The sequence below is a fragment of the Spermophilus citellus genome, assembly GCF_964194105.1.
Source record: "Spermophilus citellus genome assembly, chromosome: 13".
Classification (NCBI taxonomy): domain Eukaryota; kingdom Metazoa; phylum Chordata; class Mammalia; order Rodentia; family Sciuridae; genus Spermophilus; species Spermophilus citellus.
Window position 1 is genome coordinate 77,972,965 of NC_138193.1, and position 20,223 is coordinate 77,993,187.

At 53.9% G+C, this 20,223-nt stretch overlaps 1 protein-coding gene across 7 annotated transcripts in view; it reads right to left on the bottom strand.

Annotated features, from left to right (window-relative positions):
• Positions 1 to 7,207: 7,207 nt before the first annotated feature.
• Positions 7,208 to 20,223, bottom strand: part of TTC7A (tetratricopeptide repeat domain 7A) — a 112,084-nt gene continuing 99,068 nt past the window's right edge. For all 7 annotated transcript variants that reach the window (XM_081264740.1, XM_081264739.1, XM_081264745.1 and 4 more), the window contains 2 exons: positions 19,003 to 19,205; positions 7,208 to 7,574 (listed from right to left, as the gene is read on the bottom strand). In XM_081264740.1, the coding sequence (XP_081120866.1) occupies positions 7,353 to 7,574; positions 19,003 to 19,205 (425 nt within the window). In that variant the 3' untranslated portion in view covers positions 7,208 to 7,352. The remainder of the gene's footprint in view (positions 7,575 to 19,002; positions 19,206 to 20,223) is intronic.

The following is a 20,223-nucleotide window of genomic DNA, read 5'->3' on the forward strand; positions in this document are numbered from 1 at the left end:
GCTTTCCAGAGTGGTCTGGTTTTGATTTTTTTGAGAAACCACCACACTGTTTTCCACAGGTGCTGAGCCATTTTACATTCCCACCAATGGCACCCAGGGGCTCCAGTCTCTCCACTGCTTGCCAACACCACTTCTGTTTTCTGGGCAGTAGCTTTCCTAATGGGTATAAGGTGGTGCCTTATAGTTTGGATTGTTTGATGCTGAGAACCTTTTCATGCACTTTTTGGCCCAATGAAACAGACTGTGAGGGCGAAACAAACACTGTGAAGAGTTTTTTAATCCAGTGGTATTTATTGTTGTTGTTGATCTCTAGTTCTCAATATATTCTGGATATTAATTTCTCATCAGACATATGGTTTGTGTATTTTCTCCGATTCTGTGTGCTGCCTTTTTTAGAGAAAAAATTTTTTTTTAGTTGTCAATGGGCTTTTGTTTTATTTATTTATATGTGGTGCCGAGAATGGAACCCAGTGCCTCATACATGCTAGGTAAGCACCCACCACTGAACCTCAACCCCAGCCCCTGGGCTGGCTTCTTGTACTGTGGACAGCATCTTCTGCTGCATACAATTTTAAAATATTCATGAAGTCCAGTTTCTTTATTTTTCTTTTGTTGCTGGTGCCTTTGTTATCACACCCAAGAAATCACTGCCAACTCAAATGTCCTAAAGCTTCGGGCCTATGTTTCTTCTAAGGGTTTTATTATTTTAGGGCATACATTGAAGTATTTGACCCACATTGAGTTGATTTTGTTTATACTAGGAATTGAACCCACTTGCTAAGTTGCTGAGGCTGCCCTTGAACTTGCATCCTCCTGCCTCAGCCTTCTTAGTCATTGGGATTAAGTTAGGATTAAGTAGTTGAACCCCCAGCAGGCTGCTGGAGTTGGAGAGGTCATCAGGACAGAATGGAGCTCTAGAGCGCCTGTCACCTTACTGCCCTTGAAAGTGGGCAGTCGGTTCTCTGGATTTGGAAGCTCTGCCTTGCTGAGATTCACCTGTTCTTCACTCTCTCTTTCTATTATTTTTGTGGTACTGGGGAATGAACCTAGAGACTCACGTGTGCTAGGCTAGCCACTACCAGGCCCATGGTGGTACCAGGTTCCCCCTGCTACTCCCACCTTTTCTGAAATAGGGTCTTGCTATCTTGCTCAGGCTGATCTTAAACTTTTTTTTTATTGGTTGTTCACAACATTACAAAGCTCTTGACATATCATATTTCATACATTAGAATCAAGTGGGTTATGAACTCCCATTTTTACCCCAAATACAGATTGCAGAATCACATCGGTTACACATCACATTTTTACATACTGCCATATTAGTGCTTGTTGTATTCTGCTACTTTTCCTATCCTCTACTATCCCCCCTCCCCTCCCCTCCCATCTTCTCTCTCTACCCCATCTACTGTAATTCATTTCCCTCCTTGTTTATTTTCCCATTCCCCTCACAACCTCTTATATGTAATTTTGTATAACAATGAGGGTCTCCCTCCATTTCCATGCAATTTCCCTTCTTTTCTCCCTTTCCCTCCCACCTCATGTCTCTGTTTAAATGTTAATCTTTTTTTCCTGCTCTTCCTCCCTGTTCTGTTCTTAGTTGCTCTCATTATATCAAAGAAGACATTTGGTATTTGTTTTTTAGGGATTGGCTAGCTTCACTAAGCATAATCTGCTCTAGTGCCATCCATTTCCCTGCAAATTCCGTGATTTTGTCATTTTTTAGTGCTGCGTAATACTCCATGGTGTATAAATGCCACTTTTTTTATCCATTCATCTATTGAAGGGCATCTGGGTTGATTCCACAGTCTAGCAATTGTGAATTGTGCTGCTATGAACATCGATGTGGCAGTATCCCTGTAGTGTGCTCTTTTAAGGTGATCTTAAACTTTTAATCCTCCAGCCTCAGCCTCTGGAATAGCTGGGATTATAGGCATGTGCCAGACTGGCCATTTCTTTTTTTATTTTTGGTAGTGGGGATTGAGCACAGAAGTGCTTTATCACTGAGCCACATCCCCAGCCCTTTTTACTTTTTGAGACAGGGACTCATTAAGTTGCTTAGATCCCTGTTAAATTGCTAAGACTAGCCTTCCACTCAGGATAAGTGGAAGATCATCTGAGAGCATTGTGTCAAGGTTACAGTCCCCATCTGCTGACAGGGCTGTGGTTGGGAAAGAGAAGAACTTTAGTTCTTGGTGAAAACCTACTGAAGGCCAGGCGCGGCGGCACGCACCTACAATCCCAGCTCTCCGGGGGGCTGAGGCAGGAGGATCATAAGTTTGAGGCCAACCTTGGCAACTTAGCTAAAATAAAAAGGACTCGGATGGCAGCTCAGTGGTAGAATGTGTGAGATCCTGAATTAGATCCCCAGCACTCCAGAGAAAAAAAGGAAGAAATCCATAATGACTTACTTAACTTCTTGCCAAATTCCAAAGTCATAGTTAAGAGAGGAAGAGAGGGAGACGGAGACTGAGCTAGAACAATAGCAAACAAGGACAGTCCCCTCAACCCTTGTAAGGATGATGTCCCTGCATAGGGTACTGCACTGTCCCTAGGCTATAAGCCAGAGCATGGAGGACACAGCTGGTTCTGGGGGTCATCCTGGGCCAGTCAGCAGGTGGTCGAGGCCCTGGAGCACTGCAACCCAACTCAGCTCCATGCTTCCTGTCTGGGCTTCTGGCTGCTGAGCATCTCCTGAAAACCACTGCTATCTGGGGACTCTCAGGGTCTTGAGTGGCCTCTGCTTAAGGAACCTCCACTGCAGCTGCAGAAAGGCTGGGTGCCGGGCAGCACGGAGCGCCATCCCCTCCCCTTCACCCCAGCTGGTGGCCGAAGGCGCCTAAGCAAGAGGCCTCTGGCTCCGGGTGACCTCCCCCAGGAAGCTCTCCAGCTGGTGAAAGTTCATGGAGCCCAGTGGGGTCCCTAGGTTGTAATGATGAGAAGCATCTCAACTGTCCCCAGAGCTGGGGAGCTGGCACTGTGCAGTGTCCTCAGAGGGTGGCAGTAGATAGGTCCTGTAGGCAAGGCCCTGTGTTCCCAGGTCCTGCCATGTTCTTAGTAATGGTGAGTAAGTGGCCCTATTTCATGTTCTGAGGTCCCTGCCTTCTGGTCACAGCTGACCAGATGGGGCAGGGCACCACCCCAAGGAGAGGCAGTCTACAGGCTGCCCAAGGGCCCCTGCAAAAAATCAGAGAGACCAAGCAGATCCTTTTGTTCAACAATCAGTTGTTCAGAGGGGAGTGGCCACAGCTCTGTAGGTGGTAAGTCAAACGGAGGTGATGCTGAAGGGCCAGGGTAGTGTCAACCAGAGTCCCAGGACAGCAACACCTTTGAGTGAGCAAGGAAAACCAGAAGGGAGAGGAAAATGGGACAGGCAGAAAGAGAAAAGAATTGTGCACACATGTAGAGCATTTACCACAGGCCAGGCGCTGTTCTAGGCTCTCGACATCTTTTTTTTTTTTTTTTTCACATAACTATCATGGTCCATAAAGCAGACACTATTCTACTATTATTTTAAAAACGAGGAAACAGGAACAGAGAGGTTAAGCACCTTGCTTAAGGCCACACCTCCAGTCAATAATAAAGCTGTGTCTTCCAGCTTGGGTGGCAACTGCACTGTCACCCTGCTATCTCCATCAGGACAGGTCAATGGCTGTGTGGCTTCTTTGGCCCCAGGCCTGTGTGGTACAGTTCCTACCCTAGGGCTCCAAGGGACTCTCTTATTTCTTGTGTCACCTTTAGAGGGTTTCTGATAAAAATTCGAAGGGATCTCTGGCAGGGGACAGTGGGTACTTCCCAGGCTAGCCCTTTCCGGCCAATAGGGTCCTTGGCTCCCTGGCTCCCTGCCATGGGGTTGGTTCCACTGGCTGCTCACATGGGAGGCGCCCTGATTGGAGGCTGTCATCGTGAACTGGCAGCATGTCCTGGGAAAATGGGGAGGCTTGTTTAGCTGGAGGCTTCTCAAAGCTAAGGAATATTTGCACAGTGACGACATCTGAGCCTCCAGTTGGGGGGCCAGCGCAACATTGAGCACTGTGCTACCAGCAAGGAGTCCGGGTGGTGGTGGCTGAAATTCCCTTCATATTTGTGCCTGCAGATAAACCCTATTAATACCAGTGTGCACAAGGCTGGGGGGCTAGGTCCTGGACAGTGGTGGATGGGCTGGAGGTCCGTGGGGATGACCGGGCAGCCGCAGGTCTTGTCCCCAGGCTCAAACCCTTGTTCTGGCATGGTTGGTTTAAACATGGTTTCCTTGCTCTCTGACGAGGGTCCATGTGTGAACACAAGATCTGCCACTGGAATGGGTGTCGGGAGGTTCTTGGGCCCAGCGGGTATCCTCCACCCAGCTTTCCACCATCTGACCAGCTCAAGGGCAGCCTGGCAACACCCTCAACGTGAACAGAGAGGCTGGGCCTCCACAGTCATTCCATCCTCTTCCCTGGAGAATGAGCTTTCTTTCTCTCTCAGGCTGGCAGACACCATAACACTACCTGTGGCTTGAGGTGGCCTTTAACTCCCCCCAGGAGCCATGAGCTAAGGGCCAGAGCCAGCAGAGTTTGACACCAGTCATCAGTCACTAAAGTGTGTGTGACCTGAAAAAAGGATCATAGCGAAAGAGAAGCAGAGTGCGACTGGCTTCGAGTGAAGCCCTGCCCCTCTGTGCCAGCAATGGCCAGTACTAGATGACCATGGGGATGGAGGCCGCCCAGCCACAGGGAAACACAGGAAGCACAAGGCTCCATCTAGATGGACCCTGAGTTCCAGGGGGAGACTCAGGGTGGCTCTTTGTACAGTGGGGTGGCTATAGCTGGGGGTACAGCAGGTGACCCTTTGGGGTTCATGGCTGGGTGTGGTGGCTCACATACATAATCCCAGTGAATCAGGAAGCTGAGGCAGGAGGATCACAAGTTCAAGGCTGGCCTGAGCAACTTAGTGAGACCCCGTCTCAAAATTAAAAGGGCAGGGGATAAAGCTCAGTGACAGAGCTTGTGTCTAGCATGTGTGAGGCCCAATCCCTGCTATCCCCTCTACCCCAAGAGTAGAACTTCTGTGTAAGTTTATATCATTCTTTAAAATACGTGGTGCATGTCTTCTATTAGGCAATGCACTGGTATGGGCTTCTCAGCAGAGGTGGCTAATCGGAATGTGGCCTGGGTCAACCCCCATCCTGATGCTCCTCCTCCACAGCTGAAGGTGCTTCATCTGCAATGCTGGGGCCAGTGTCTCCTGCTCAATTGTAACTGTGCCCTGGAGGCAGCACAGGGTTCACTGAAAGGACAGGTCAGAGGCCAGAGCCCATCTGATGGACTCTTCTGCCTCTTACCTGCCTCAGCTCCGTCTGCGCATACTCCCCAAGCCTCTCCTCTCGCTCACTCCCACCTGGCAACATTCTCCAGATGATACCCCGACCTTCTCAGTGCCCTCCCCTCCATCTGCCTCCCTTCTCTCCAGGGCTCGGCTCATGGGGGAATGAACACACTAAATGAGCACAAGGCAATCCGGCTTCCCCTTCAAGAGTCTCTTTATTCAATTTCCAAAGTCACTGTCAGCAACTTGGCCCAGCTCTCTGTGGCTTCCAGAGGGGGCACGCTTGTCAGAATGCATTTGATGCCATTTCCTACTACCAAAAGGTGACTACCAATATCCTTGCACACCCCAAGGCACATCAGTGGCATTTGCTTATTTTTTTCTAATAGAATTCCAGAAAAAAATAGATCTCTATCATATATATATATATCTCAATATTTATATACATACATACACATACAGAGAGATCCTTCAACCAAGAGGCAAAGGATCACTTGTCCTTTGAGGTGCCCCTTGGTCTGGTGCAGGTGACCAGGAGGCCCCCACTCTCTGCAGTGCTGAGCTGTCCCCCTTGGGGAAAGTTGCAGCTATGATACGCCAGGGTGGCCCTCACCAACCTTCCCATGAATCTCAAAATGGGAGCTGTGCCCAGGGGACGTTTACTACTGGAACCTGTGGCAGATCAGGGAGGAACTCTGCCTGCCCCGGCCCTGGGAATGACTTCCTGGGGAAGGGTTCTGAGGGTGGAAGTAGCAGACCACGGAGCCAACAGGGAGGAGACATCTGCCCAGCAGCTCCCGACCCTGCAGACAGGATGTGTCCTGGACATGGAGGCCTGCTTCATCATGGAAAGGAGGGGCAGGCTTGGTCTCCTCCATCTCCTACCATAGCACCTGGAGTCCCAGGCAAGGGGACCCACATGGTCAGGGTGGGGTTTGGGTCACCCATGAAAGCCCGAGGGCTGTAGGAGATGAGACATACTGGGGACAGTCCTACAGGCTGTCTCCCTCTGTATTAGTAGCCCTGGAGGGACCTGCATCCCAGGGAAAGGCTTGCAGGAATGTGTTGACTCAGGGTATTAGAAACAGCTGGGTCCAGAGCCATATATTTGTCCCTAAGGTCCGCTCTAGGGGCCACTTAGGCTAGGGCACGTTTCCAGAGAGATGGGTAGAAATGGAAGGGTTAGTTAGGGCCGCTGTTCAGGGCCATACACCAGAGGCCCAAAGGCACTTGGTGGCAGAGAGGAAGAGCACAAAGGGCCCATTTGACCCCCCTGGACAAAGGAGGACAATGCCAGGCATCCTCTGCTAACGTCTGAGAGAGGAACCCAGAAGTGCTGTCATGCTCACCCAGCCCACAGTGTCAAGCTGGGACGACCAGGGCAAGACCTGCCCTGTCCTGAGACGGGGGAGCAAGATTCAGTGAGTGGGGACCCCAGACCCCAAGGCAGACGCATGGGTGGGGGTAAGGCACAGCTGTGAGGCTCCCCACTCTGAGTTGTCAGGTCACCACACTCTGCAAAGTCACTTAAAGTTCAAGCCAGTCTGTCTCCCAAGGCACTGAGAAAGGAATCCAGGACAGCCTGGTCCAGCCAGAGGCAGCTCCGGGGGCTCCTCTCTGGTGGTGCAGAGGCTTGAGACTAAAGTTTGTCCAAAGCCCCAAAATACAGCTGTCAGGAATTTCTAAGGATGGAGGCTTGACACCCTTCGGGCATCTTCAGATGATGCACAGGCACAGAGGGAGGGGCGACCTGTGGAGATGCCACCCAGCTCCCTGCTCATAACATGTCCCAGTCCCAGGGAGCAAGGGATTTGCTTCCAATGCAAATCCTGTCCACCCGGCTCCAGCCCCCGCTGGCCCCGGAAGGGAGCGGGGAGGCGTGGGCCAGAACTGGGGCTGCAGCCTACGGAAATGTTCACTAGCGATGTATTCCCTAAGCCCCACACTTGAATGCCACCGTCCCTCCCTGACCCCAGCTCCCTGCCTGTCCCTGCCTGACCCCGCCTCCCTGGGCCTGTGCTGGCAGCCCCCCACTACTGCAGTGCCGCTCAGAGTTCCCTGGGGATGACGGAGAAGGGCAACACGGGGCTGCTGGCCTCCAACTCCAGGGCGGTGAGGAAGCAGTCCACGGCAGCCTCGTTCTGGCCCTGGGCCTGCAGCACCTCGCCCAGGCCCTGCCACGCCTCGTGGCAGGTGCTCTGCCTCTCCACGGCGTCCCGCAGTACCTTCTGGGCCAGGCTCTTGTGGCCCAGCCGACTCAGCATCAGACCCTGGAGACCAAGCAGAGGGGACAGTGAGTGAGGGCACCTGGGGGAGGGGCATCTTGGCAACCGGGACAAAAGGCAGGAGCAGCTCACTTGTCGGTCACCAGTCAGAGAAGACTCTATGCCTGGGTTGGGCACCATCAGGTGACCCTGCCCTTGATGCCTGAAAACCTACCTGTCCCCACCCAAGTCCTCCCTGCTTCAACCTCAGGTCCTGGACCAGCAGGAGCTCTGTCCCTTTTAGTCCCCAGGGTCAGGCCTGCAAATCCAGACCCAGCTCGGAGTTGCCCCATCTGGGGGTCCTGGGTGAGTCCTCCAGCCCTGTTTCCTCCTCTGCAAACGGTAAATCACAGCAACCTCCCCTAGGGTTGCCCAGAAGGTGAAATGAGTCAGCAAATGTGACTCAGGCGAGGAGTTCCTGGCACAAGTGAGCCCCTGCTAAAGGGGACTCATTTTCTAGTCCTTGCTGCCTGCAGCATCAAGATGGAGGGGGGATGTCCATTGTCCATTACAGGAACTGCATCCGGAAAAACTCACGCTTGTAAGAGGGAGGAAGGGTCGGAGGGTGCCACTCCTTTGCCTGTGTCTAGCAGCTTGGTGCTCTGGGGTCCGCTGCTGACCCAGCCTGGCAAGTGAGGGTCATGGGAGACAGTCAGACGGCAGGGAAAGGACCAGGCAGGGGTGGTCCAGGGGAAAGGCTGGATGGGCTCAGGGAGGCAAGGCCCTGGGGTGTCTGCCAGGAGCAGGCAGGAAATGTCCCTGCAGTTTGGCTGAAACACTCTTGCCAGACAGCTAGAGGAAGTGACGGGAATTGTCCCAGAAAAAAGGGGCTGGGAAGTGAAATTGGCATGGTATACCCTCCACATCCTCTTCCACCCACACTTGGAAGGAAGCAGGGGGACAAGGTGGAAAGGAGGAGAGACCCAGGTCTCAGAAAGGCTGCTTCGCACCGTCCCACCATTGTGTGTTTCAGCCCTAGAAGATACCACGAGAAGGCGGTGGGTGTCAGGGGGTCTTTTTCTTGTTCTAAGATAGGAGGGAAAGCTCTAATATCAACTCCCTAGGTATTGCTGGGGTGTGTGTGTGTGTGTGTGTGTTTGCGCGCGCACACACTGCCGTCTGTGCCTGGAGCCCCCTCTCCACCCACTGACAGCCACGTACATTTTTAGCTGGATCATTTTCCTTCTCCATGAATTCCCCAGAGTTAGGCCTTCTGTTGCTATGGAGACACTGGGAAAGATGCATATGCCTGATTTCATAAAGTCCTCCAAGAGCCTGGAACACGACCAATTAGGCAAGAGAGATAGACGGGTGCTCAGGAAGCCCAGGAAAAGCCCCCCTCCCCGGAAGCACTTGCTTGAGGCCCCGTGGCAGGGGGTGGGGGAGAGGAACTGTACTCACAGTGCCCCAGATCGACCTAGGGCACAGCCACACTCAAGCAACCACACGTGGCTGAGGCTGTGGAGCTTGGGGCAGGGCAGGTTGCTGTGGGCAGGGTGGAGTCTCGGGCAGGGCCCCAGCTCTGGCCAGATGCAAGTTCTGCTGACTCAGGGCTGCCTGGGACTAGGGCAGTGTCCATCTGGCCAGTAGGGCTCCAGGCCAAGCTGTCCTGCCCACAGGGCTGGGACGCCAGTCCCCAAGCAGCTCACAGTGGAACCGGGCCCTCAGGGAGGAGGGAAGGAAGGCGAGCCGCCAGCCGCCAGACACCAAAATTAAGCACCAAAAATGGAAGGTTTGAGGGCCGTGAGCCTGCCCAAGGGAGCAACAGAGGACAGAGTGGCCGGCAGGGCCTCCCAGGGAGGGTGGCCCAGGGTGCCTCTTCTGCACTCTAAGTCTTCCTTATGGAGCTTCCTTCCACAGAGATTTTGTTGGAAAGAAGGGCTCCAAGTCTGCGAAGGGGTCTGAAAACCCCTGATCTCCTGGAGTGTGGGGGTGTCTGGGAAGGGGCCAGAGGTGCCTACAGGCCGAACAGTGTGTGTGTGAGTCCTGCTGTCAGTCTGGGCTCCTCCGCACGCCTGGATAGAGAAAAAAGGTCAGCCAGAAGCTCTGGTTGGGTTGGAATCCCAGCTCTGGCACTGACAAGGACCGTGACCACGGGCAAGTAGCGGACCTCCTCTGAGGTTTCCTTATCTGTAAACCAGGGGACGGGAGAGTCCATCCTTGTCAGGATTCTGAAAAAGTACATCCATGGCACTAGGTGGCAAATGCAGCATCCCCAAGATGAGCTGAGGGTCTTTCAGGGTAGGGACAGGTGGCATCACTGATTTTTCTAGAAGCTGGAGAGGGTTCAGTTCAATAGTTCTATGCCAGAGGAGGACTATGGGCTGTGGTGGGGTTGGCTCACATTCCCACACCCTGGGGCGCTGACCTTAGAGCCTGAAAGGAGACACCAAGGCCCGGGTCAGGCTGGGGCCCAGAAGCCCAGGGCCTGTAACAGAATCCGCTGCCACCTGCCCCTGACACCAGCCGCATTAGTGTTTGGTAGCAACTTGGAGTTGTTTGCTGCCTGACAACTGGGTGGGTCCCAGCCTGGACCCAGCCCCAGGGAGATGGGAGGTCTCATCTGCTCTGCCCCCAGCCCATCGCTAGCCCAGGGTTCACTGACACCCTCCTGGAATGCCACCTGCCCGGAGAAGAGGTCTTCAGGGAAAGGGTGGGAATACAGAACTGGAATCTTGGTTTCACCTAAATGTCCCCTCTGAACCCTCCCTGTTCCTCATCCACTCAGGAGACCAAATCTGCAGAGGCTCCCAGCTGCTGAGCCTCCCCTGGGAGATGCCAGAGCCAGGCTGCCCACCCTCAGGGATTAGATGGCCATGTGCAAGCTGTTTGTGGTGACTGAGCATTGTACCTCCAAAGGGACACATGGCCTGGCTATAGCCACCAACATGGTTTCAGGGTAGGACAAAACCTTGAGGTAGTCCCCAGACATTCCCACGTCCCTCCATGTCTTCTTCCCTCCCTTCCTGGATTTTAGGGAAGAGGGGTCTGGCCCATCTCATCTGCAGGGGCCTGGACTCCCAGGAAGCTTTCCCTGAGGACACAGTCCCTTGCCCACACAACCACCTCAAGGGTGCCCTTATTTACCAAGGGGCTCTTGTATGCCAACCCTGTCCTGCCTCCCAGGCTGAGAGGGTAAGGGCCTCTGTCTCCTGCCTTCTCGTCTGTACCCCACAGGGCAACAGATCAATGGGGCTGGGGTGCAAGAGTCCTGGACACAAAGCTAGGGACACCAGAGGTGTCCTAGCACCAAATCTGTGCTTCCTGACTTGGATTTGCTGGCAGGCATGCTGTCCCTGGCGGTTCAGCAAGCCCTGTGTCTCACAGCGACAAAGGCAGGCAGTTGGAGGGGCCCGGATCCTGTTGGGATTTGATCCCCAAGACTGTGTGGAGACTCTGAGTGGGAAACCTCCCTGTCAGGAGCCAGGCTCTCTGTGGAGGTGCAGGGTGGGATCAGGGACTACAAGCCAGGATGGGGGAGAAGAAAAAGGGTCTTGCCACTGAACACTACTATCCCAGTAATTTAGTGCCTGGTGAGGTTCCCCAGAGAGGGGGGACAGCAGGAAGGTCTGGGGGTATGTGTGCCTTTTCCCTCTTTTGGGGGGAGCAGCCCTAGAGCTAGGCCAGCTGCAGGCCAGGCTGAGCTCTCCTCCCCACCCGCCCTCAAGTATTTATAGAAGTTATTTTGGGAATTTTCTTTCTGAGCTCAAGGCACATTCCTGGGATTCTGTAACAGCCTTTCCAGCTGGGAAGCTGGGAATCAGCTGGAGACCTCTGCAGCCTTCTGGTCCCTCGAGCCCTGCCCTTCCCAACCTTTGGGGACTCTGGGGCTGGGAAGAGAAGCCCCTCTGCAGCAAGGTTGCCTCCCCCACACCCTGGAGCACTGCAGAGACCAGGCTCTCTCCATTCTCTGAGGTGTGTCAACCTGTCCAACCAGCCTGGGGACCTCCTTCCCCACCCCCATCACACATCCCTCCCAGCAGGTCACAGGCTGGTCCTACTTCCTGGTTGGGGGAAGGGGCACTAATCCATCTAGTCCTGACCAACATGAGTACCCCTAAGTTCACCAGGCTCCCAAAGAGGCCTCTGCTGAGAAGGCCCCAGACTCACTGGGAGCCCAGCCTGGGAGTCTCCTGGGACAGGGGGCTATGCTGTCTATGCTGCTGTGCCCATGCCTGTCCCTTTCTTATCCTGGGTCCTAGAGAGGTGAGATGGCCAAGGATACCAGCTGGCCTCTCTGCTGGGGCGTCTAAGGGCCAGGAGCTGGGCTGAGAGGCTGAAGTACCGGCTTGACCAGAGGACAGTCACATCCTCGGGATCTGCAGAGCCTGCGGACCCACCAGGAAGGGGGCTCCTTTGCCAGCCCACTTTCAGGCAGGGCTGGGCTTTTACCCCTTGGGCTTGGGTCTGGTTTGGGTGGAGCTGGCTTTGGACCCTTGAGGTTAGCTGGGCCTCAGGATTCTGGGTTCTAGAAGGGAACCTCCCGTGCTGGGGAGTGACGAGGTGGCCCTGGTCCTGAAGTTCCCCTCTCTGGGCAGGAGGCTGAGTCTAGAGGGTAGTGATGAAAGTTTGGGGGTTGGGTGGCCTACTCAACAAGGGGCTGAATGGCCACACTATACAGCACCTTCTGTATACCGTGAGCTGACCTCAGAAAGAGGTCAAACGGCCAAGACGCTCTACATACAGAGATCCCACTACTTTGGTGACAAAGTGGATTCTGGAGCTAAATTAAGCCACAGTGCTCAACTATCATTCTGATCTGAACCTATGACAGGCTTACAAACAGCACCCCCTCCACTTCCTCAGCAGAGCAGATGGACGTCACAAGCTCACACAGCAGGCTGAGGTTTCCCAGGAGACAGGAGCCAGGGCCAGGGCCAGGGCCAGGGCTCTGGGTGCACACTGGGGGTAGTGCCAGCCCAGCGGTAAGGTGAGTTAGGGAGGGGCCTTTGGACTCAGCCAGACCAATACTGGATACTGGGGGACAAGTCTCAGCCCCCACCTCCAGCCTATAGAACCCTCCACCTCCTCCTGTATCTCCAGGTGGCATTGGGACTGTGGCCTGAGGCAGGATTACCTTAGGCAGTGTTGGAAGAAAGCTGACCTCAGTACGAGGTCACGACACTACTATTGAACTAGCTGCCAAACAGAAGCAATATCCCAGGTCTGCTGGAGCAGGTGCTCAGGAACACCTCTCTCTCTCTCTCTCTCTCTGTCTCTCTCTCTCTCTCTCTCTCTCTCTCACACACACACACACACACACACACACACACAGACGGCAAGGCTTCTGGGTCCTCCTACTCCCTCAGGCTGCCTGGACCCCTCTAAGCAACCTGCTATAGCTCAGCAAATGAACAGAGTGGGAGCAGCCTAGAGGTGGAGCAGCCACTGGCCCCTGAGACATGGGGGAGGGTCATGTCACAGCCTTTGGGCCCAGGAACCAGAGACCTTTTGCTCAGTACTGAGCCCCATCCAGCATCGGGAAGCCTCAGAATGCCAGGCACTGAGTTTCACTTCTCAGATGCTCAGGATGCCTTTCCTCCTGACAGGCAGGAAGCAGACGGTGAAGCAGCTTGGCGTGACCACAGGCCAGCAGAACACGGCCCCTGAGCCTGCCACCACAACCTCCCTGGCTGCCCCGGATTAACCAACACAAGAGATGCAAGACAAGTCTCAGATCCCTCCTCCATCCACTCAGACCCCTGCTCCCCTCACCACCTGCCTAGCAGGCTGCCCTCCCCTCCCCCATGCTAAGGTCAGCCTGGCCCTGTGCAGTGTACACTCCAGACCCGTCCACCAGGCAGCTGGGGTGTGCATCCTGCACGTCTGGTCTGGCTGACTCGGGGAGGCCTGGGCGGCTTTGCCGCAGTGAGCCTCTGGGGCTTGGCTTCCACTTCCCTCTATAAACCAAGAGCCTCTGACTTGGCCTGGGAGCCACACTTCAAAGTGAAGAAGGCAAAATAACCTCTACTACTAGCCGATTATCTCACAAAATTATTTAACCTAATTCTAATAGTAGTCCTAGCCACCTGGCATAGCAATCCCCATTTTATAGACAGAACACTGAGCCTCTGAGAGCCTAGGGAACTTGGCCAAGGTTAAACAGGGAGTAAAGGCAACATGGGACTCAAGTGCCAGCTCTCATACCTGGGTCTTAAAAATCACCATGGACAGCACACCCTAAGGCAGCCCTCAGGTCCCTGTCCCTGCCCAGCATCTCCTCCCTGCCCCTCAGCACCTACTATTGAATGCACTGGCCACCCTGAAAGCACAAGGCAGGATGGGCTGAAGATCCTCACCTCAGAGTATGGCTCAAGGAAGCCCACCTGGTCAAAGGTAGAACTCGGGTTCAGGCCACTTGTCACCATGCTTTCTGCGTAAAAGGCAACAAAATTGCCCAACAGTGACTTTTCCTTTTATAGCTTTCAGCTCATCTAAGCCCTAAAACTTTTCTTTGAGGCCACAAGGGCCTAAATGATCCCACATGAAAGAAGAAAAAACAAGCCCAGTAAGAGATGTAATGCCCAAGAGCCCCTATAACTTGAGGGCAAGCAGGGCTGACAGAGGTTTGTCACCCTTTGTCCCTCCCTCTAGGACTGGTGAGGGCTGGGTGGGATGCAGGACAAGGCACTGCGGCTAGGCTCCACCTTGTTAGCCTTAGGGACCAGGGCTGTCCTGGTAGGTCCCCAGAGCACCTGACAGGCCCAGTCCAGGACCCTGTGGAGCAGCAGGGTACGGTGGCACAGGAGCTTCAGGGAACACGCTGGGAGGTTCTAGGGCCGTAGCCATACTCTGGTCCCCTAGACCCACTTCAAGAACAAGGCAGCCATTTCAGGCTGGGAAGGAGAAGGAGATGATGAAGGGGAATGGTTCATCACCACACTGTCATCAAGAGGAGAAAATAACTAAAGCTGACTCCCTGCCCTTCCAGGCATGTGGGAGGAGCACTAAGCTTCAGAAATGGCCTTCTCAGGAATTATATTACAAGAGGCAAAGCTCTCGCAGAGTAGTCCCCTGCTGCAGCCAGGGATGCCAGAGAAGAGGCTCTGAGAGAGTCTGCAGCTCTGTCTTCAAGAAGAAAGCACAAAACTGTCCCTCTGGAACCTGCTACTGGAAGGAGGGCAGGTGCCACCCGCAAACCCTCTCCTGCCCACTCCTGGTCTCATGGGGAGGGTTCCAGGCCATCTCCTGCAGTGCAGACCAGCCACCCCGACGCAGCCACGTGCTCTGGCCAAGCCGAGGGCAGCAGGGGTGGGCCTGTCTGCAGCCAGGACTCAGGCTTCCTTCTGTGGAGCTAAAGGGTAGCAGACACCGTCACCCCGAAACACACCACTGTGTTGAGGCAAAGGAAACTGAAATAAAGCAGGTACAAGAAAAGCTCTCTGCCTGCCCCAATCTGCCCCAAAGTAGGAAATAAATTCACAAAGGTGTCCTTCCTCTCTCCCCCACCAAGGAAGACAAAGGTGGCCCACAGAGGACAACATTCGACGCTTAGACCTTAGCAGCCCAGGGACAGCACCAGAGGAATCAATCTATACAGCTGGCCTCACCACCTGGCCTTTGTCCATGAGGCTGCCACACAGAAACACTTGATTTCCTCTTGTTTATCTACCTTTTGTTACAGGGGTCCTGGTCAAGGACACAGAAAAGTAGAGGGAGAAGTATTTTTTCTTTCCCTACACTAGGAAACTGAGTCAAGCCAGCGATCCCATGGGGTTCTCTCATCCCAGCCTGTGACACCCCTGTGACACCTGTGACACCCCTCCACCGTGTTCAGGTGACCTCATAGGAACACCCTACCTCTCAGCAACCTGTTCAGTGCGTAGTCCTTGTCGAGTTCCCTGACTGGCCACTTGGAGGTGGCTGGTATTAAAGGGGTCCTGGCCTCTGAGGCAGAAAGCCTCAGACAGAGGCGTGTGGGCTGCCTGGGGTCCCTTTTTGAACAAGCCCCCGGAGCCTTCTCTGAAGAGCAGTTATCAGGGAGACACCACTGCTCACCTTGGGAAGGACCCTGATTCCCCTTCTTAACTAGATTCTTCTGCTGGGGAGCTGAGACCCGGGTACCCCGGCTGAGGGGGACTTCCTGGTGCCTGGAGTGAGGGCCAGGCATGACTGGCAGAGACTGTCCGGACCTCCTCCTGTGATTGGCCTTCTCTGCAGAGACCACGCCTGCTTCTACTCCAGTCTCCAGAAGGTCCCCAGCCATTGAGCCTCAATGGACAACCTTCTCTGGACACTACTGTGGGCACAGTGGACAGTCTTCCCTGGCGGGGAACCGCCAAGGAGATGACTCCTCCTCGCCTGGTCTGGTGGAAAAGCCTAAGCTGCACCCAGGGAGGAGCCAGGAGCCAGAACTTGGAAAACATCTCTCCCATTGTATCCGGGGCCAGGGAGGGCAGTAGGGCAGAGAACCCGCTCCTGGGCCAAAGTTTATATTCTTAGAAATGTCTGAAGCTTGGCTCCTGAAAGCCAAGCTTCCACTCCCAGTGGGCTTTCCTCAGCATCTGGGTGTTTGCCACTCCACCCTATGGACTATAGGGTCAAACCTGGTATCCACGCAGCATGGCAGGAATCTCTCACCCTCTTCTTTCCAGATCCCAGGGAGCGGGACTCACCCATGAGCTCAGAGGGCTAGTGAGAGGGGAGCTCTTCCAGCCCAGGGTTTTGAGTGGCCAGGCTCCCAGGGGAGATGGGGTTCTCTTTCCCCTTAAACCTATCAGAGGTCAATGTCCTCAAAAAGCCTCAATGGTATGGGAAGGCCAAGATGTCCTACCTGAGACACTGCCTTGGCAAAGATTCCATGAGGGGGATACCCATTCTCCACTATGTGCCTCTCCCTGGATAAGTCTCCAAGGATGGACCAACCTTCAGTTTCACGAAGGACTGACAACAGATGTGTCTCTCTTCTTCTCTACTGACTATTTTACGATGACTGCCTTACGTAAATGTCAGGCTGACTTAGATTGACCGTTTATCATGTTGGAAAAGACTGCAAGGCCCCATGCTTAGTGGGGAAAAAGTACCGTCTTACTGGAAAAAAGTACTGTGATTGATTAGCCATGTCTGTCACTGGGGAGGGAAGGGAGGATAGTATATGCTGTGTGTCTTCCTTGAGACTTGCACTGGAGATTTTTATGGGCACACCTCATTGGATTAGAACAACACGGCATGGTCTAGGAACAATGAAGATTATTATCTACTTACATCAGGAGGATGAAAGTTAAGACTTTTCCCAAGTGGCCCAGGTGAATCAGAGCCACAGTCAGGATTGGATCCCAGATGTCCTGAGTGCCAATGACATCAGTCCCCCAATATGGGGAAGGCACTGAGACTGGGGAACACTTTGAGATCAACATGCCAAAGGGTTCCCATGTCTTTAGGCAAATATGCTTGGTAAATCTTCTCCAGGCTTGCAATTTGCTATTCTTTATGCATATGTGTGGGAAGCTGGCACGAACAGAGTGTGTGGAAAGGGGAATGGGCTGCCCACACAGAAGTCGACTGCCCCTCTGGTTGCTGGGAACTTTAAAAGGGGGCAGGTCTAGCTCTCTGACTTGCTCCAATTTCATCAAATCAGCGAGGCACCCCAGGAAGAGAAAAAGGACCATTTTCGTCACATCTGCAGGGAGCCACTCTGGACAGCTATTCGGTTTCCATGGAAACCGACCCTTGGAAACTGCTTCAATTTCGGGAAAATAGCTACAAACAATAATAAGCATAAATGAAAAATGGTACACCGTTACTTCAAAATTGTACTTGTTATTGGATTTTGTCGGGTCTTAGGGGCTGTGACTGCAGGCTCGGATCCACAAACGCAGTGGAAGGCAGATGTCTCTGCCTGGCTGCAGGCCTAATGCCTGCCCACATCCTCCCTCCTGACTCTCTAATCAGATTTCTGGATGTGACCTCCGGTGAGGCATTTATCAGAGACGCTAATGTCTGAATTTTGAAAGGAAGGAGGATGCGCTTTGCAAAAAAAAAAAAAAAAGTAAATAAATAAATAAAAATAAACAGAACAAACATTTGCTGATGACTGGAAGGTGACAGGAATCCATTTGAAAGAGCACAGTGAGGAGTGATTTGGTGGCACAGGGCTGAATACTCACACAGGCTAAGCTAGAAATCTTCGAGACGTCAGGCAGCAGGAATAGGAGCTGAGCTGGGAATATCTGTTCTATTCCATTTTTAAGGACTCTAGGGGTCGGAAAGGACCTTGTAAAGATGGCTCTGTCCAGCCACTGCTCCCCCAACCCCCAGTAAGGTTTCTGTTCTCTCAGCAACATCCTCATGAGATGATTCCGGAGTACGCACCCAGACTACTCTAAGTGATAACTTGCAATCCAATTCCTTGCAGCTTGGGCTCATGGGCCAGCCACACCCATTCTGGCAATGAGAACCCTTCAGCCATCTGGAGCCTTTCTCCTGATCCTTCTGTGATCTTCACGTGGCAGATGTCAGGGATATCCTAATGGCCATTCTCGGAGTGCTCTCACAGGGGGACATCCAAGGCGGAGCCCAGACCCCCACCGGGAAAGACTGTTGCTAACTGTGGTTCCTAAATGATCCTTCACAGACACCAGGGCATCTTCTGCAGGCTCATTCACTTTCAGAACGCTATATTTGTCCTGAAAACTGCTCTCTGGAAGGAGCTAAGGAAGGCAGGGGAAAAATGGCCACCTCCAGGACCTACTATACCATCTGTCAGAGCAGCTACTCAATAAATGTTTCCTGGATGAGAAGCCCCACTGGATGAATGAGTAAAATCGCTGTTCAGAGAAGGCAGTTCACTTGCCCATCGTCACCCAAGGAGGAGACCAAGAGCACCTGGGTTCTGTTTCCCAGTCTTCAAACCTTCCCACCAGGAGGCCCAGGTACCTGGGCACCTGAGTCCCAAGTCTGTGCCCTGGGAAGGGGGCTGCTGAACCCTCTTACTACCTCAGGCCATTCTAAATGTGTGTTCCCATCAGGCCCAACATAGCAGCCCACCCCAGGGAGCCCACTGTATCTCACCCAGGAGACATAGAGACATGGAGAAGGAAGCCCAATGACTGGGGAAGGTCTGGAGTCCCACAGAGGGAAGAGCATTCTGGGAACTGCCTAGAGTCTGGACTGGCCTCCAGGACAAGGATCCAGTCAACAACAACAAAAGCTCTTTGGGGTTAGATCACCTGATGGCAATAAGGAAGACACCAAAAAATACCAACCAGCCCTTCTAGCTTTTTTTCATGAATGCAGACCCTGACGGGAGCAGAGCCCCTACCTACAAGAAACACACTGCTGCTGCTCCCATCAGGGAGGAAGCCCCTCTCCCAGACGCCAGGGACCAGCAGCAGCAAGGCGCTGGCACACAGTGGGGGGGGGGCGGGTAGGAGGGACAGTGGGGAGAAGGTCTGGGGCCTCCGGAGGGAGGTGGCAGGAGGGGGCGCTGGCTCACCAGGCTGTGCATGATGTCCACGCCATCGGGGTTCACCGTGAGCGCCTCTTGGTACAGCTGCTTGGCCTCCTCCAGGTCGCCCTTCGCCTCGGCCAAGCGACCCCGCATGTAGAGCACCGAGTGCGAGGTGGGAAAGAGGCTGGCCGCCTCCTGGATGCAGAAACCTGCTTCCTTGAGGTGTCTCTGCTCCATGAACAGCTCGGCTGTGAAACCAGAGGGGCCGTGAGAGGTGTGAGTGGTGGGAAGACACACAAGATGCAGGTGGCACCCGCATCCCCAGAGCAGGGGAGCCGGACGCTGCCCACCAAGTCACAGCACGGGGAGAACTTACTGTGGGATGCAGGGGTAATGCTAGGTGCTCCACAGATCATCTCAGTCAATGCTCACAAAACCCCGGGGACCAGTGCTTCGTCACCCCACTTTAGAGATGAGGAACCTGGGCACAGAGAGGTTAAGGCATTGCCCAAGGCCATGGGACGAAGCCAGGCTTTTGGTTGGGTTGTGTGATTGCACAGCTGAATGCTTGCCCGGGTAGCTCTGCTTCCGTTTCAGGGTCCCTTCACTTCATGGATGCATTGTGCAGCTGGACAGACAGGACGGAAGCAGCTCCTGGAGGCCGCACCTGGGGGCTGGCTGAAGTTAACTCCCCCACTATGCTCAGGACTTGGTGGGCACGGGCTCAGAGCCCAAGGGGGAGCCAAGAGTTCCACTAAGGATGGGGGTGGGAGAAATAAGAAGTGGTGGTGACAACAGTGACAAAAGCCACCACCTGAACTTCTGGGAGCTGACTGTGGGCCAAGCTGCATCTTCACAAAACATTCTTTCTCCATAATTCTCACAGCCAGTCTTGGAGGGAGGTGGGTAGCATCAGGATCTCCACCATGATCCTGCCCCACTGTGTGAAAGGGCAGAGCTAGGGCCAGCCTCCCCAGTAGCCCCTGGGCCTCCCTCTAGAGCAGACTTTGGCAGCAGGCAGGACCAGATCTGCCCCAGAAGCAGATCAGTGGGAAAAGGGGCCACTGCTCCAATCCTGGGCCTGCCACAGAAATGCGCATTTCGGTCCCACACAGCAGAGGCCCAGGCCCACGCCCACCGCGGGCACTTTTAGAAACGCTGCCTGTCGGCGGGCCCCACAGCCCACTCTACCTTCCTTTCAAAGCAGCCCCCAGACTCCGCTGCCCCCTCCTAGGGCTGGTGCCCATGTGGAAGTCACAGAAGGAT